We start from the raw sequence: 19,485 nt of genomic DNA on the forward strand, positions 1-19,485 counted from the left end.
GGCAGTTTTAGGAGAGTCCTGTGAACAGTGTCAATAAATATCACTGTATTTAAAAAAGGAAAATGGAATAATTATGTGTTGTTGGGGAGCCTGAGTCATGGCGAGGCCTCATTGTGTGCAAAATTGCATTGTTGTGCAAATACCCACGGCCTGCCACTTTGTAAATTGAAAGAAAGAATGATTAAACCTTGTTAAATCACTCACTCATCAAATAGGACATTATGCTGCGGACACATTCCCAAATACTTCCGGATGTTGTCTATGTCCGTGCGGATGTCGTATCCCTGGAGGAGGGCTGTTCCTGATGTAGGTGGGAACAGTCCTGTCAGAATTGACCTACAAAGAAAAATAAAGGAACATTTTCTGAATTTCATGAAAATTTAAAAAAAAAAATATCCTAACCATACAACCAAATTAATTTGAAATTTGCTTTAATACAGAAAAATGTCAATGTGGAAAAATTTGAAAAGATGACTAACAGTGAAGTAGACTACAAACCTGGCTCAGTTACTGCAATTGTGTAAGGAGGAATGGGCCAAAATCCCAGCAAACTGTTGTGACAAGCTTGTAAATGGACGCCCTACACCTTTCGTGTCATGCTGTGTGCAAGGCCATTGTAACGACTACAAAGGACATACGAATAAACGTGTAACTTTAAAGAAGTCAAATTAAACCTGTCATTATCCAGGCAGGTAGCAAATTGAAATCCTTTACTTGTGAACTAAAACAGGAAGAGTTCACTTTATGAAAATGTCAGACCATGAGAAGAAAATGGTTATGTGTCTTTAAATATGTCAACGTTTCTATTTAGCTATTTTAAAAGTCTCTTTTCTGTGTTGCGAAGGTGGGCCATGTTTTTTGAATTATCTTTAAAAAATACTAACTCATCACTAAAAAGTAATAACTCATGATGGCAATCCATTTACTAATAATCTCAATATTTCTTTTAGTGCGTCAATAACGCTGACTTTCATCATAATGGCAGGTTGCATGTGTTTAAACTCACAGAATAAGCCGAAACACTGTATTAAACATTCAGACATTTTTCAGAAGAGTTTAAACTTTTCTTCTTCCGACTCACAAAATACATTAGCTGTAAGATCCCATCTCCCTGATAAGGAGATATTGCCCTTAATAAAATCCACTGACCCAGTGTTTTAGAATGTGACGGAGTCCTTACTCTGTCCTTCTCCTTATTGTCTCTTGTTATGTTTTGTTCCAGTGGCTCAGAGGCAGAGCAGACGTCTTCCCAGCAGCCCTTAGTCTTGCATCGCTTGCTCTCCGTGTCACTCAGACTTTCTGGGCCACTGACTTTCCTTCATTTTCTGTCATCCGAAACCCCAACCAACCTTTTATTTTTAGCTATTTCCAAGTCGCAATTAGATAACTCCCAGTGTCGGCTATAAAAGTCGACTCTTTCTGATGGATGTCTTCACAGTAAGATCAATTTTTAAAGCATAAATGCCGCTACAGTAAAGTCAGCAGTTTCTATTAATGTTCAATTGGCACAAATGCTGAGAGAAGTGGGATAATGTAAGAGAATAGAATAATATGTCTCACATTGTGGTTGTTTTTCCAGCTCCATTGTGGCCCAAGAACGATGTGATCTGATTCTCGTAGAAGTCCACGCTCAGGCCGTCAACCGCCACCTTCTTCCCGGTCTTGTAGATTTTGACCAGATTACGAATTGACACTCCCACTTTTACACCGGGAGGTGGTCTTTCAAAGTATCCTTCATGAAGACACAGAAAGAGAAAAGAAGAGAGACAAATATATTTTAAAGAATCAGAGCAGAAATAAAAAGAGAAAGCCTCTTGCAGTGCTTATCAGCAGATATATACGTCAAATCTGAAAAGCGAAAGAAACTGATAAATATTTAAAGCAAAACATACCATATAAATAAAAAAAATATGAATGGGTAAAACACAAAATAAATAGAAAAGAACCATAAAAAGGTTTTAACCTCATCATAATCTTCACAGCTCGGTGTTTACAGGCATAACAACTCCATCAACATCAATTCTCTTTCTTTCTTTTTTTATCCAAGTTTTGTTGATGTTTTGTTATTTTTTTCTTTTAACTTGTATTAAAAAACAAATCCATAAACTAACCTAAATAGTGTTGAACCCAAATAAATATCACATAACATTACTATATAATTAAACCAATCATATCAATTATTAACTCAAAACAGTGTTATAGTAAATAAATATATACATTTTAGAAAGTCTACTGATATACTATATTAAGGCTAGAAAAAGGAAAACCAATGGAAATAAAAATAAAACAATATAAGGAACAAAATGCTTTAACTTATTTTTGCTGACTTATTTTTGCTGCTAAAGTGTTTATACAGCATTTATGGCTATATTTACACCAATTTCTTTTTGAATACAACTGAAAATGGAGAGAAGGCATGCAACATAATTAATAACTGAATAAAAACAACAACTTGTGCAAATAATTGAAGATTTGTCCTAGAAAACTGAAAAACACATGCATAAAATAAAATATGCTTTTCTGAGATAGGGATGTTTGCTGCAAGTGTTTACATTATTTCATCAATGTTTATAGCAATGTTTTAGTGACACTTAACCATTACTAAATGCATTTCCTTTTGATTTAGACACTTTAATTATGCATGATTACTCTTTTGATCCCTAAAACACACACACACACGGTAACACACACACACACACTCACTCAACGAGAACTACTAAGCTTGTTACTCAGAATATTAATTGGAATTATCTTTGTTCGTGTTTTTAACAGTTTCCTTGACTTGAAACTGCTGTTTTCCCCCCTGAAATCACAAAGCTCTATTATCACCAGATGTGTGGAAAAAAAAGGTGCTAATGTTTGTTCACGGCCCTCCATCCGCTCACCTCCCGTTCTTATCGGAACTGTGAGGAGAATCTGACAAACAGTGGCACGCCAAAGAGAGAGAGAGAGCTGCAAATGAAATGGGAGTTTACCGTTGTGTTCCCTGGAGTCTGTCAGGAGATCGGGGTCGTTTTCAGTCGTTGGCGTCATCCCGCACCAGTAAGATGAAGTGAACGGGAAGTACCATGGCTTAGGAATCCCGTACTGGCCTGTGATCGATCAAGAAGAACAGTAAGTCATTTATGCTGCTTCAAGAAACCACACGGGGAAGCCCAGCAAGTGACAGACATAAAGTAAAAGCAGAGGTAGGAAAAAAGGATTCCCTCATTGCAGAAAACTTCAGTGCATGCATATTAATAGAGACATTTCATTGTTTAAGAACAAGTAATGTTTGGTACAGTGAGGTTGAAACAGTCAAAATTTTAATTATAAACTAAAAGAAAAGAATGGGCTAAATTACAAACTTCATCTTTCAATGGTTTATTAAAACAATTTCAATTTAAAAAAAAATTCTTCCATTTCAAGATAGATGAAATCTATAAACCTATTTAGGAATAATATTTATCCAAAAGAATACACACACTAAGTTTTATTGCATTTTTGGGATTTAACTAAATTCTCCTGGCATGTTTTAGATTAAAATGACTCTTTTACTAATTTTACCAATATGATTTTTTTTTATGATTAGAAGTTATATTAGCATGTTGGAGCAGCCCAGTCAGAGACCTGACTTGAATCTGATAGATAATCTGTGCAAGCAGCTAAAGATTAGGCTGAATGCAAGGAAGCCCTGTAATCTCTGACCCTCCGAGACTCGAAGCTCATCAGCAATGTTACAGAGTAACAGGTAGAAATAGGCAAAAATCTGGTCATGTACTATGAAAATGGCTTGATCTGATGTTAAAAGCCAACAAAGCTTTTTTTCCACAGATTTTTAGGGATAAGCAAATTGTGTTTTTTCACAAGATGTAAATAAAATCCTTTTTTTTCTGGATTAATGATCTTTCTGCATTGATCTATGATTTCCAGAAACATGCCTTTTCTATTTTCTATCAGCAGGAAAAATTCCCGCTTAACTGAATCATTATTTTGATTGTACATCTATGAGAGCTAACATAAGTGAGAAGAATTAACTGCAATGACTTCTTTAAACCAGAGTTACAAGTCCAAGTGGAATTGCTCTCACCGATCCTGATCTCAAAAGGCTTCTCAATAAGTTTGCCACACATATTATTCTGTACAAACTCTGACAGCGAAAATGTTACTGCAGTGCATTTGAATGCTTTGCTCATTTTAGTCAGCATGATCTCTACACACTTCAGTTAGCAAATACAAACCTTTTTCCTACTGGCACAAGAAATATTGTTGAGATGGGCATAGCTAAATTTCTGAGACACAAGTATCAACTTTCAAAATACACTACGATTATATCTTTTGTAACTTTGAGCATATATTTACATGTAAAATAGATATTTCTCATATAAAGTCTACTGCAACAATTAATCAAGGATCCTTTTGAAAATTAGAACTTCAAATACATTCAGAGGCAGACCACACTGGACCAGTGATCTGCTTCACATGATTACCTGGGAAGACATTTTCAATGTACCAGGTTAGCACCCAGTATAAGACAGCATCAACGAGCAACATGGCGATGGAGATGATGAAGGTGTAGGGATCTCCCTCCTGGGGACTCCTGCCAATGTTGTGCCACTGGATGCCGATGCCTTGCTCCTCGTACTTGGAAAAGTTCTCGCACCCATAGCCAAAGGCAACGCATGACAGCAAGCTCTTTAAAGACGCAAAAAGCAAGAACAAACATTGTTTTGTTTAGTAAAATTGTTTATACGTATTCATACAATACAAATTTTTTATGTGAAAAGGTTCACTATGCTGATGGAGGTCCACTGTAAAAAAAAAAATATTTACAGGTCTTCCCAAGAGTCCTAACTTCAATTAGGTCTGGAATTTGAATCAGCCATTCTGACACAAATTAGGATTTTCTTTCATAGTATCTCTGGATGTGTGTTTAGGGTTGTTGCTGCTGGAAGGTGCAACCTCCAACACGTTTAAGCCAGCTTTCCTCTCTGTGGTGTAGAAGAACATCGCTACACCATGGTTCTGCCACTGTGGGGATGGTGTATTTAGGGTGGTGTGCAGTATTCGTTTTTCGTCACCCCTAATGCTTTGCATACCAGTAAAATGTCCAAATTTGGTCTCACCTGGCCAGAGCACATTCTTCAACCTGTTTGCTGTTCCCCCTAAATAGTTTCTGGTCAACTTTAAATGTTTTTTTTCTGTTAATTAACAATGGTTCTCTTCTTACCAGCCTTCCATAAAGGCCCTTCGGCAGATTGTCCCACCAGCGTATCTCTACAGCTCCTACAGTTACCATGGGCCTCTTGCCTGCTTCTCTGATCGAGGCTCTCATCGTCTTGCCTTGGCCCAGTCGTTTTAGGAGGATGTTCCTGGTAGTTGGACCACACTCTTTTCATTTTCATATCTGTGAGATTTTCAAAACTTGGGATGTCATTTTATAACCTAACCCTGGTTTAAACTTCTACTAAATTTTATCCTTGACCTATCTGTGTGTTGTGTTCCTTGGTCTACATGATGTTGATTGTTCACTAACAAGCCCCCGTGGCCTTTGCAGAACAGGTATATTTACAATTAAGGTGAATGATACTTAAAAGACCTCTGTTTAGTAGCAATATTATTTTTATATAAGGTTATGGGAGTAATGCAGGGCTAGAAAACAAATGCATGCAAAACAAGTTTAAAAATCGTGTATCAACATCGGCATAATTTGTTGTGATCTCTCACATAAAATCCTAACAAAATACATTTAAGTTTTTAGTTGGAGCATGAGAAAAAGTGGGGGGAAAAAGACAGAGAAATATTTTGCTAGACACTCTAAACACATGCATTTCCTCCCAAAATGTATAAGGCTGATGAACTAAATGATTGCTTCATAAAACTTATGTAAAGAAGGGCTTGAAATGCCGCCTTTAATTACTGCATTTAGGTGACGTAACGAGAGACTGCTGCCACCCAACAAGATGGACACCCAAACCCATCTGCCGCCAACACAAATCTGCTGGATTCTTCATACAGTGGGAAATTGCAAATGATGCTTTGCCCGCGCGAGAGACATCATTTGCCATGGCCCCTCGTTCCACATTGCCATGTTGCCCGCCAGCTGTTTCATCACACCTCATTTGCTCGCAGCATTTATACTCCTGCAGAAGTGTTTGCTGAAGCATAAGAGACGAATCATCGCGGATAGCCGAGGTTACACAACTACACAGGGATAGAGAAAAGAGCGCAAGAGAGAAGCTCTGCGGCTGACGCCAGACCTCTAGCCTGACTGGCTCCTCAACCCGCTGCCGGCATCCTGTGCTGCCCTCCGCTGCCCATCTGCCAATCAATCAGCAGATGAGGGCTGACAGCGGGGCCAGTGGGCGCCCATCCTTGACCTCTGTATGAACGGCTGACAAAACAACACGGGCCCGATCCTTTTGGCTGTTGAGAAAAGGGCACGAGTTGGGAGGCAGACCAAACAAGCCCCCACTTATTGAACACATGTCAAACGGGATATTTAGACATCTTTCAGCTGGCTTTAGACGAAATCCATTGCTAAGTGGAAGAGTAATCAAGGTGGCTGCTCTTTTTGTTCCGGGACATTTCCGACGAGTACTGCCGGAACAGTCAGACGAAAAAATCCCAGCAGGGATAAATGCGTTTCTGTCTGAAGAAGTGCTCTTCACAAAGTGCTTTACCTATTCTTACGCTTAGATGTAATCACCAGGCTTGACAGAGATTTAAAAATTTGGAGATGGGAGCAGCAAAAAGATACAATACTTCATTCTCTAATCCATGAGGGATAATTGATTTTTTTTTTCCCAATTAGAAACACCAAATCTTACCCAGTTCTCTCCTTTTATCCTGAAATTTACTGCAATTTACTGTGATTTTTCAAGCTGTATGCAAACGAAATTCCGTTCTGTACGCACCTTGTGCATACAAAATGATTTCCCCTGCATTGTTTACATTGTTTTACATTGTTTACATTTCAATTGTTTACACAAATCGCTGCTGCATCTTTATCCTGAAATTTAGTGCAATTTACTGTGATTTTTCAAGCTCTATGCAAACGAAATTTCGTTCTGAATGCACTTTGTGCTTACAAAATAACAAACAAACTTGTCTAAGTCTAAGTCTTTTGAATCTGAAGATTAGCATGCTGCTTTTACTTAAAGGAGCAATACGCAAATCTTCATTATTTTGGATAGAAAAAAAAAAAATAGTGATGTGAAGAATATAACATTCTTGACAAACACCCTTAGCACTGAACACCTTTTTTGTCTAACATGTGTTTACAGATTTCTTACCCAGAAATCATAACACTTATTGTCATGGTCAATGGGGTCTTAAATGCAGCACAGAGTTGTCTTGACATGACATGTGAGGGTTACAAATCACTATCAGTGAAAAGGTCTGTGTGCTGTTTATACAGAAACTTAATTCATTGCATATTTCATAAATATAATACTGTCAACTCTGACCAGCTCGCCTGGAGAAAAGGGTGCCCGTGGGGCAATGTTGCCACTGCTCATAATGTGCAGTCAGGAGAGGCATAATAGGCATTGCGTACTCTAGGCTATTTGCAAAAAAAATATTCTTAACCTCAAAGTATGTTTATGTAATTTTGGACACCTTATAATAACTTAATCAATTTAAGACATGGCCATCCTAGACTTATACATAAGGCAACATCCCTCTCTTATGGCAAAGCTGGCTACACTACACTGTATTTGCATCCATCAAAATGCAGACAACCCATTGTCATCATACATATTTGTTAGAGCAAGCACTGATTGCTAAAGCGTTTTCCTCTTTTATGGTGAATCAGACTCTGATATTGCTTACCTAAGGTTGAATTTCAGTGAAAAGCGGGAATCATTTGGTGCTAAAGTTTTTGGGTTTTTTTATTTGAAGAAAAGAAGGACAGGTTCAAAGACTTCATTTTCAAAGTAAGGAAAGGCGTCTCTCATAAAAGGCCCAGGTTCTTATAAGTGGCTTATAAACATCTACAGTTCTATATACTGACGGTTATGCTCAAATTTTATCTGGATGGATGGAAGCTGCTTTGCGCATCGGGTTTAAACACAGATTTGCAGATGGCATGAGTTAAGGGGTAGAGTTGCAGCTGTTGCAATCGGAAAGTTGTCGATTCAAATCCAGCTTCCTCCTCTACCAAAGGGTGATGTGGCCATGGGCAAGTTGCCCACCAGTCTGTGCATTGGTGTATGAATGTGTGTGCTTTTGTGACTGTGGCTGGTTTGATGCGGTTGTCCATTTAGTTTTGCTGTAAGTCTCCTTCGTCCCTCTATCTGTGCTGTATTTGTTGATGTAGCAGTGGTGGTTGAGTGGTGTTAGATAAAATTCCTGTTGCCGTTGCTCGCTTAATTAATTTCGACCATACAAGTTGCACTTGTATCATATACTTGACATTGTGTGCATATTAAAATGAGCAAAAATTGTTGCGTTGCCTAAGGTCACTGTTTTATAAAGAATCTGATTTGAATAGTGGACATTTAATAGTTTTTCAGTTACACTTGGCTGATTTCCTTCAGAAACCTGGATTGTCTGTTTAGAATGACATTGTGATGACTGTTTTCTTTTTTTCAAAATAAATGTGCTGCGGACATTATCTTTAGTAAATGGCACAGCATTTACATAGACATCAGCATTTAACAATGGAAAGGTTATGAGAATGCACAGCTGTGGTCTTACCCATTACCCTCATTTCCTCTGTGCCTTTATACTGTGTGTTGCAGAAAAAAAAAAAAGCTGAAATAACCCCAACCTCTATGTAATTGAGAGTGAAAATAACCTTCTCTTGCATGCCGTTCGTTCTACTGTAGATTCCAATGTATGCCTGTACAGTCAAAACTGCTGCTAGATGTCGCAAAAGCAAAGATCAATTAATTGATTTCACAGCAAAGCCTGAAAAGTCCCACATTATTTTTGGGAAGCTTAGCAATTTTCAAGATTTTCCTGGACCCAATGGCTAATTGAAAATGTCTCTGGTTATCCAGCACAAAGGACGTGTAGCCACTCTCCTATTTCTATCTCATTAAAAAAAGAAAGGAAGTGGTCAAAGAGCAGCAGAATGTTCTCTGTTTTACCACTGTGCACTACCTGAAGCTCTCCCTCCAGCACACAGGTGGAAACTGTCCTTACAAATTCTGGTGAACTTTGGAAAAAAATGTTGTTAAGATTAAGAACCTCAGTATCAAGGACAGTGAGTGTGTGTGTGTGTGTGTGTGTGTGTGTGTGTGTGTATGTGTGTGTGTGTGTGTGTGTATTTGTTGGCCTTAGAATGATGTTGTTTTATCTGAACTGAATGAAAAAAGAGAAACAAGACAGGCAGACATAGACAGGCTCTCTGATAAGAACGAATGAAATGGGTAGTGGTTTGTGTCGTTATAAATGTTTAAAATTTGGGGGGGGGGGTGCATATTGCCCTTGTTTTCCATAAGCTGTATTAACGCACTGAATCTTTGCAGGGGTTGATTCTGTTTCCAACACTGAACCACCAGCTCTGGAGTTTTAAAAAAACTGGTTCTTAGTCGCCACCATCTAAACAAAGCAATGAAAGAAAACAAATGTTTTTCGCTAGGAGCAGAACTCTTCAATTATAATAAAATCCCTATATGCTCCAGAAAAACAGTGAAGGATTGTGTCTAATTATATATTTGTAAAGCCCTTTTATGTTTTATAATGTCTGAACATACAACTTTAACATCCGGAGCAGAGGCAACAGACCCGTCATTCCCTTCACAATCATGGGGAAATGCGAGCCGTCTTCCCAACAAACTGGATGCACTGGTGGCCTTTATCCGATATCAATGGGTTTATTAAGAACACTGTGTCTAACCGGGCTAACGATGGACAAAGACAACCATAACTGGTTTTCATTTACTCTATGTTGATAGATCCAAGGAAAGTGGTGAGAAGGGATAAAAGAGTGTGGCCGAGTTAGTAAATGGTGTATGGTGTAACTCTGGGTATCTAAGTATCAAAAGGACACTCTGCAGTGAGGACATTGGGCTGCTTGCTGTTAGCATGAGGTCATATTATTGACATATGCTGGAGTTTACACGTTGTATCACAATGAGACTGTATGTGTCCCGCTTGGCTAAGACTGGTCCACTGCTCTGGGTATTTTAGTCAGAGATCCCTGTCCTCCACTTTCCCCCACCTCACCCAGTATGTTGCCTGCTGTACCACAGACAATAAAATGTTGTACTTATTATATATCAACACAAAGCAGGCATAAAGCTCCTCTCCTCTTCCACCTCTGGGGGGGCACAGATCACAACTTGGTTTATCTCCGGACCTGCGTACTAAAAATCCTTGTACACACAACCAGCTGTGACACCAAGAGATGGTCAGTGTAAACTGAAAAAGCTCTGAAGGACAGTTTCAGCTCCACAATGTGGGGAGGGGGGCTCTGTAATTCTCATAGGGAGGATATTGACAGCATCACAGACTTCATCACTGACTACATTAACTTCTGTCTGGACAATGCTGCGCTCCTCGTGAATGTATGGTGTTTCTCCAGTAACAAGCCCTGGATGAACCCTGGAACAAAAGGCTCTCCTCAAGGAGAAGATGATAGCCCTGAGATCAGGAAAGAAGGAGGAACTGAGACATATTCAGAGAGGTCTTAGAAGGAAGATCAGGGCTGGATGAAACATTTTCAAAAAGAAGATGGAGGAACCAGCTGCAGCAGAGCAATAAAAGTTACGGGTTAGGAAGAGGCTGAAAAATGTTCAGATATCAAACCAATTGCCCAAGCTGTAGGAGACTTAGGGTGTTTGAATTACTTAATCCAGTTCAACGGGTTGATCTGATACTTGCCATCCCATCAGCCCAGGCTCTCCTGCTGCAACCCCCTCCCCCCCATCTTTCATGAATAACTACTTCTTATCCTAAGACTTCACATATCTCCGCTGCCAGGCATCGCCCACAACATCTGTTTCAGAGGGAATCCATCACCCCACCCCACCTTCACCACCACAATCATCATATTCCTGCCCCATTCAAAACTTCATGTGAGAATTAGGCTGCAAAAAACTTCAAGTTGTGAAAGCTTCTAGGTCTGAATGGCATAAGCTCCAGGCTCCCGAGGTGCTACACCGATCAACGGTGTGGCTCCAATGGATACATGTCCGACATGAGCCTGAAGCTGGGCAGAGTACCACTGCTGCCCTGTGTAGTGCCAGTGCAGAATACCTCGGATCCAAAGGCTGAAAAGTAGTACTGATCCTGAATCTGATGAAGACCCCCGAGAGGTTGGTCTTCAACCATCTTCGGTCCCTGTTGAGGCCTTTGTTGGAATTCACTGCAGTTCGCCTACAAGCCTGACATTGGGATGGAAGACCCCATCTTCTGAATCCTGCCCAGAGCTGTGACCCATCAAGTGCAGCTTACAAGCACTTTGAGGATCATATTCTTTTATTTCTCCAGTTTTTTCAATGACATTGATTGAAAAGCTGCAGATGAATAACTGAGATCAGGCCTTTCCATTCATGGCTCCAACATTATGGAACAAATTGCTGTTAAATTATTAGATAGGCTTTTTCTCTCTTGCTGTTTAAGTCTCTCATAACACATATATATTCAGTGACAGTGTGAATTGGTTTGTTGTTGTTTCTATTTTATTTTCCTACAGTCGTTGCAATACATCATATTTAGCTTTTACTGATTTTAGTTCTGTTTTATTACTATTTCTTGGTTTAGTCTGTTTTAGCAAGCATAACAAATTGATTTTTGAATGTGAAGTGCCCACCACAAATCCGACCTTAATGGAAGTGTATTGTTCACATTATATCGAGTGACCACAGCAAACATTGTGCAAGAAGGTGCCCTGGCCTGGTCTGAAGAGACCAAAAATAAACATTGTGCTCTACACAGCAAACAGTTTGTGCAGAGAAAAACACTGTACATCACCTTGAACACATCATTTTCCCAATGAAACATGCAAGTGGTAGCATCATTGTGCAACAATCCTTTTCTTCAGCAGACACAGAAAAGCTGGCAACAATTTAAAAAGGAATTTGCTGTTCATCCAGTTTGACTGAACTCAAGCTATTTTATCTTACAAAAAAGATTGGTCTAGTTTCTAGATAAGCAAAGTTGGTAGATACAAACCCCCAAAAGACCTGCAGTCGTAATTTCAGTGAAAGGTGGTTCTACAAAAGGATTACCTAAGGATGTCGGTGAAGATTCTCAGTCATCCGGGTCATAATCAATCCTTTTTAACCTTTTTTGGATAGATTAACTAAGGAGAGCTTAGAGCACAACATTTTTTTCAGAGTTTTATTTGAAAAAAAAAGAAAAGTATGTATCTTTCTTTCACTTCATAATTATTTTCATTACATAAAATACCAATAAAATATATTTTGTTTTTGGTTCAGGACAAAATATCCAGTGGGGGGAAAACATAAAAACAGTGAGTCACATCTGATACAGCCTTTTTTGCAGCTGGCATAAAAGATAACCTGTGTTCATTCAACATTTTTAAGGATGCATGGGCACACACTGGAATCAAGAATCAAGATTTCCCATCCTTCTGCAAGAGACACTTGGAAGACAAATGATACCAGAACGGCGATAAAGGGCACGCAGAAAGGCTATGCCGAAAGTTGAGCAATGGTACACTGTTTATCTTTATCACTCAGAAACAGGAGAAAATGCTAAAAATCTTCACAATGCGAGTCCTTGTCTTTTCATTATGCAAATCTTTTACGAGAATCATCATGTAAAAAATATGCCAGAACAAGCTAAAAATTCATAGGGAAACCGTGAACACAAAAAGGCATTTCCCACAAGCGGCTCCATTGTCATTTAATGTTAATAAATTCCTTAATTCATTTGGAAAGCTTCACAGATTCCATTTTACTATCTGCTGCCTTGCAATGACAATAACATATCTGAGATAGATATTACTGGCAGCAGAGGTGAAGCCACTGCCTTTCAATATAAAGCAGCCTGGATGTTTATTGAATGGAGCAGTGAACAGATGTAGAATGAACAACTGTCACAGATTCTGATTAAAGTAGTAAAAATATAGCCTTGGAATAAAACTGTGAACAAAAGCTGCCCTTACTTATAATAGCATGGGGAGATATATACAAAAAACAAAACAAAAAAAAAAAACAATGTCAAAGCTGAAGATGGACTTACCACAGCCACCTTGGCCCCGAAACCCATGACGTCCCTCCAGGCGTAGCAGAGGCTATGCGGCAGGTAGAGGAGGAAGAAGATGAGGCCGCCACACGCTGCCGCTAAATTGGCCTTGGAGAAGAAGACGCTAATGAGGAAGCACTGGGAGATGGTGGCCAGACAGAACACCAGCAGGAAGACAAAGATTACTGAGGGGTCGCTGTACTGCAGGACTTTGCCGTACTGTGTTTACAAAAAAAAAAAAAAGTGTGGTGAAAAAGACAGAAAGAAAAGTTAGTCTCTAAAACTTTGCGAACTTACTACAGATAATCACACAGGCTGGTTGGAGATGGCAAAGTCATCATGGCAGATTTATTTGTTCCAGAAACACACCCGACAGAGTTATTTCAGAAAGTGACTGAACTGTCTCTTGTTCACACAGATTTCCATCCAGCTTTTCTGGCTGGTTTCTTTAACTGAGACTGAAACACTTACCAACATGTGTTTTTTTTTTTTCTCTTATTGGTTTTAATCTTTTTAAAACTTTTTGGGAATTTTGAGCAATTTAACGAAATCAAAAATGAACAGAGAAGTTTCAGTCCATATCACATTTATGCATTTGTACAGCTGTATCAGATCAGGCAGAGTAGATTGTTAGCACTTAAAGGGCATATATAATTTCTTAGAACACAAAAATCTAGAAATTAGGAGGGCAAGGAACAAATAATCATATATTAATATCTTTTAAGGTAGATAAGTAATTTAAAAAATATGCACTTTTCAGAAGCATAGCTTTTTGTTTCACTCTTGCAAAAACAGGAAGGCCCTACCATGTAAAGATTATTTAGCGTCTTTAAAAAGGAAATCTCACTTAGTAGTCAGACTGCAATGTTTTCTTGTCAAACAATAGTTAATAGAATGGAATATGTCAAATACATGTGTGATGACATGAAAAAGGACAAAGCCAGCTTTTTTCCCACAAATTCATCTATATGTGGGTGACACCTGTGTTACTAAACAGCTGAAGAGGATGCATTTCTCTGTGTTTAGAACAAACATTTTAACATCTACATTACTGTACCAATAAAACTTCATGACTGGCTCAATCACTGCATGGCTCACAAAGCGAAACTAAGGATATTCTGGTGGTAAAAACTTTTTTAGAACTGGGAATGCAGACACCTTTGCGCATCAAAGCAGCTACACTGGGAAGAAATTGAGCAGCGATTGCAAGGTCTACTTGAACGCTTTAAGAATGTTGGTGCTTTATATTACAGTTTTGTCACAATCTGATATTAAACAGATGCAAAGGACAGATTTCTCTCTGCTCTGTCTTGTTCATAGGATGTTGGTTTGTTTGGCCTTGAATATATTACACTTAGACGACATTTCTATCAACTTTCTCCAAAATAAATCTTTACCCTGTGCACTTCAATTCAAGCTTGAACCTTTGCAGTCTCTACTTTTAGGTTTGGTGGCCATTGTGTTGTGCCTTGACATTAAAGTTTGGCATTTGAAAAAATCTGTTGCATTCTCTGCTGCTGTGTATTACTTATTTATTTCACAATTTTCTTTACTTATTTCTTAAAGGAGATAGCTACAACTTTAACTCCTCCCGGCCAAGAGGTGGTGCACTCCCTCACTAATGTTTGCCAGCTGATTGCCAGTTCCGTTAGCATTCCAGCTTGGCATTAGCAAATTGAAGTTACCTGTCCAGAAGCAAAGCCGCAACCTGTGTGGCTTCTGAGCCCATTTGTTTCCTTAAGTTGGCACCAAGTGCCAACAGCTTGACCGATGTTCAACATCGATTTGCTTCTTTTTTTGGCCCGCCTGAATCTGAGAAATGTAACACAGAGAATAAGCTCTTTCTCAGTGCTATCACAGAGCTACTCGGATCTGGCAACGCCTGAGCTCTGTCTCACGTGACTTCCACCTACCATTCTTATTTGTGCAGAATCCTTTCACGTCAACGTTGGCTTCGAAACCAGAAGTAAATATTTATATAGTTCGGAAAGATTTATAAGATAATTATAAATATGCTATATTTTTTTTTCCAGTAAAATTTATACTTGTATACTGCACCATTCTAGACGATATGTGGATGTTTCTTTAATTTATTTATTGTTTTGATGAAAAAGTTGTAGCTATGACCTTTACATTTTAGACATGGTACTGAATACAGACGGGGTGATCTATAAGCCAGAAAATAGTTACAAAACAAAAAAAGACTGAAAAAATTAAAATGCATAGACCCTTTAAATGTGCAACATTTTTACTCTGTCTGATTGATGAAGGACCATTCTCTAATTTTAGAGAGCTGATTTCAATCCATTCAAAACAAAAGCGACAGTGTAGTTGTTGTTCTACTGCTGACGAATGTGGTTCTATTGAGAAAAGGTAATTCTCATAAAAGAGAAGTACAGTGTAGCAAAAGCCTGTTAATATTATATAAAAAAGTCAAGGTCAATTGAGGCGAATTAGTAATTTTTTTCAATGTCAATGTGCTGCTTAGGATAAACCTATTAATACTAAAAGATTAATGGATGCCCCAATCTCTCTAAAAGTAGAGTCAGGTCCTTTCTGAGCCACCTTTGAATCATTCTCAAATCACCTTAAGTGTCAGAGTGAGAAGGAAAGCACTGATGGCCAGAGGCAGCACACTGGACACTGCCCAGGTCAGCCAATAGATGGTGTTTCTCAGGCCCATGATTCTCACAGTCTCCTTCAGCCTCGCCTCTTTCTCAGCGACAACGCCTTTAACAATCATGGCCACCGAGTAAACCCATGCTAAGGTCATGTACAAGGGAAGAGAGTTTGCCAGCGATCTGAGGAATCTGAAAGGTGAAGGAGCATTACCAGAAAAACAATGACTCCATTTATGTGCAGGAACAACATTTTCTATATACCTTCTTCTGCGTTATTATTAGGTTCTAAAATTCAAACTACGAAATCCGTAGTCTTTAAAACAACAGACCTTTTCATGAAAGTTTGCGGTAGGATCGATAAACCTCTGCAATAAATTGACTATTGATGCTTTCCGTTTGAACTTAAAAGTGTACGTTTCTATGTTTAAGAAAGTCAGCTGTAATCCTCCAAATAGTAGGGATTCAGATTGTTTTTTCTAAGTCAGACATGGTTGTCTCTGACATCAAACGTGTTGACAGCTGAATGCTGAATAAAGGTAAATCAATTTCAACACATTCTTTTCCAACATTAGCTTGGGCCTTTTCTCAGAGATAGCTGTGATATATATGTGATGATATGTGGCAGGAATAAGAAAGCTAAAAGGATAAAAAACAGGAATAAACAATCATACTTAAATGTTATAAATTGTCAGAACCAACAATATTGACCACAAACTGACTTTGTTAAACTTTAGATCTTTGTCAGGAAAATCACTTTTAATCAATTATTTAATTACTGACAATAATCTTGATGTCTTGTTTTTAACAGAAACATGGTTACATGAATTTAATGAGGCACCAATTCTGATAGAGATGACACTAGTAGGTAACTTTCAGTCTAAAGTATCAGACAATTGCAGTGACGGTTGTTTCTAGGAAGAAATAAATCTTCGTGGAGAAGTGCTCCAGCAGTTAGAAGTGAAAAGACTAGACTCCATGTTCACTATGACATCTATAAAGAGAAACTTTTCAGATATAACTTGGAGCTGAAAATCACTCCATTCTGTTAGAGCGCCTGGAAAACTGGGTCGGCCTTTCTGGTACAGCACTTGACTGATTTTAATCCTGCTTTAAAGGACTGGGACTTTTTTGTGTCAGTAAGTAACTTTACATCAGAGACCACAAAAATCATATGTGGGTTTTCCCAAGGGTCCATCCTGGGCCCCCTTCTATTCTATATCTACATGCTCCCTCTAGCTCAGATCATAAAAAACAACATCAGCTACCATATCTATGCAGACAATGCACAGCTCTACATCGCCATGTCACCAGGTGACTATGAACCCATTCAAGCACTGAGTAAATACTTAGAAGAAATCAATGCATGGCTTTGCCAAAACTTTCTTTAACTGACTGAAAACAAAACAGAAGTAATATTGTTTGGACCGATAGAGGAACCTGAACCTCTAAAAGCATCTAAACACTACTACAAAGTCGGCCTTCTATGATCTGAAGAACTTTTCCAGGATTGAAGGACTAATATCTCAGCAGGGCTTACTGCAATGGCGTCTTCACAGGTCTCCCAAAAAACAGTCAATCAGACAGCTGCTGCTGATCCAGAACGCTGCTGCCCGCATCCTCACTAAGACTAAGAAAGTAGAGCACATCACCCCAGTTCTAAAGTCTGGCTCCCTGTATCTCAGATAATAGACTTTAAAATACTTATATTTGTCTATAAATAACTGAATGGATTAGCACCTAAATACATGGCAGACTTGTTATGACTGTATCATCCCGCCAGACCACCTATGTCTCCTCTGCATACCCAGAACCAGAACCAAACATGGACAAGCAGAATTACTTCCTATGTTCCACTTATCTGGAACAAACTTTCGGAAAACAGTAAAAATGCTTAAATCCTGAGTCCCTTTAAATCAAGATTAAAAACCCATTTGTTTAGGATTGCATTTGACTGTTCTAGTTAATCTGTTTAACTGAAACATCATTCATTTAAGTTTGTAGTCCAACTCTTTTTGATCTGCTAAAATTATTCATATTTGCTTTAAGGTTATATTTTCTCATGTTTTATTTGTTTAAATTTTCTACATTTTATTTCATTTTGCTTTTATTCTGCTTTTATTTTTTTGTGTTTTAATAATGTAAAGCATTTTGCATTGTCCTTGTACTGAAATGTGCAATACAAATAAATTTGCCTTGCCTTGAACACACTTGTGGGCCCGTTTCACAACAGACCAAGACCATACAACAACATTAAAAATCAACCAGGCTGTGGATGATCTCTCTGAGGACTTGAAGGTCTTATAGAGTACACAATGACAACACTACAATGCCTATTGCCTGTGATGGACTATGGGGGCTCCCAAATGGCTTTGAGTATGCCGAAAACATCTGTGCTACAGGAATGGCAGTTCATTGTCATGGTGAAAGCATAACTGAATCCTGAAGATAAAGATGAGCTGGGTAGAAAGAATATTTCATGTGGGACATGCGGCCTACATGCACTCAATTGAATTGGCCACCATAGAAACTAAAGTGAGCAATGTTGATTTCATGCCCAGACTCATGATAACCAAACAGGGCGGGCAGCACTTTAAGTAATATTGTATTGCTATTGACTATTGCTATTGAAAGTTGTGGGTCCTTCCGGCTGTAGCTCAACAATAAAACTAATTTGTTACAGTTAACATTTGGAGTACTGTATTTGGTGAGTTACCGTGATTATGATTGCCTTGACGCAGAAAGAACACTTCCATAATCATTTCAATGGTCCTGTTGGTCCTCAATGTTGTGGGGTGCACTTGAATGAAAGGGGTCCAGTGAATGATAAGGGTCTTACTAAATGGGTTACTACAGCACATGAATACTTACAATGCTGTAAAAAGTAAAGCTATCAGTTAATGCTAGCTGTTAGCCAAGCAAGAAAACTCAATAATTAGCAAAACACCAAAAGGTTTTCCAGTTTGGTGGAAGAAAGTATAGAGGACCATCATTCCCAAATGTTAATTTGACAACCAAGGTAAATGGACCCTAGCACATATATCATCCGCATCACGCATCAGGAGTCTCCGTTTAAACAGGACATTAATCTAATGACCAGCTTCATGTTCAGCCTCCTGTGTGGTGGCTGACAGAAAGGTGAAATGAAAAATGGCATTTCTTTGAAGGGAAATTACATCTGGCCAAGTTGGGACTCATATTCTGAGAAGTGTCTGGTTTAGAAAGGTCAGTGCTGGAGACTGATAACTTGTTAGACCTGTGGCACCGGTGTTGTGAGGAGGAGGTCACTCAACAGTCTATCACACAAATGTCACACCAAGTTCCTTCTTTCTTTGAAGCTGGCATCAAGTGTGCTGCTCACCACACAGCATGTAATTGAGGTGTCTTGAAGTTTTCCATTAAAGGCTGTTCATTTTGGCTAGTGGAAGGGGCACATGTAGTTCTTGTCAGGGTTGACTGAACCAGGAGCGGGAAGACCTCATTAGTTCTTCAGCTGGTAGCTACACAATACTGGTATTATGCTACAGTGACGATACAGTGGGTTCAGAAGGCAATAATTGGAATTAAGTATTTACTTTCAAGTGAAAATCTGAGAATATACAGTATGTTATGTTTAGTTAAAACGAGAAGATGCATTAGAAAAGCTGGGCTGATCAGACATGGGAGCAATGTTTGGGAGCAGTGCAAATAATTTCACCTGTGTGCCAAACGGTAAAAAGATCAT

At 38.7% G+C, this 19,485-nt stretch overlaps 1 protein-coding gene across 1 annotated transcript in view; it reads right to left on the bottom strand.

Annotated features, from left to right (window-relative positions):
• The window catches only part of LOC105937282 (phospholipid-transporting ATPase ABCA1), a 259,683-nt gene that overhangs the window by 153,060 nt on the left and 87,138 nt on the right, over window positions 1-19,485 (bottom strand). Inside the window, exons 15-19 of the mRNA XM_036146479.1 lie at window positions 13,141-13,362; window positions 4,470-4,674; window positions 2,976-3,092; window positions 1,561-1,732; window positions 205-336 (exon numbers count right to left, since the gene is read on the bottom strand). Of these exons, the coding sequence (XP_036002372.1) occupies window positions 205-336; window positions 1,561-1,732; window positions 2,976-3,092; window positions 4,470-4,674; window positions 13,141-13,362 (848 nt within the window). The remainder of the gene's footprint in view (window positions 1-204; window positions 337-1,560; window positions 1,733-2,975; window positions 3,093-4,469; window positions 4,675-13,140; window positions 13,363-19,485) is intronic.

This window comes from Fundulus heteroclitus, chromosome 14 (assembly GCF_011125445.2).
Source record: "Fundulus heteroclitus isolate FHET01 chromosome 14, MU-UCD_Fhet_4.1, whole genome shotgun sequence".
In the NCBI taxonomy this organism is placed as follows: Eukaryota; Metazoa; Chordata; class Actinopteri; order Cyprinodontiformes; family Fundulidae; genus Fundulus; species Fundulus heteroclitus.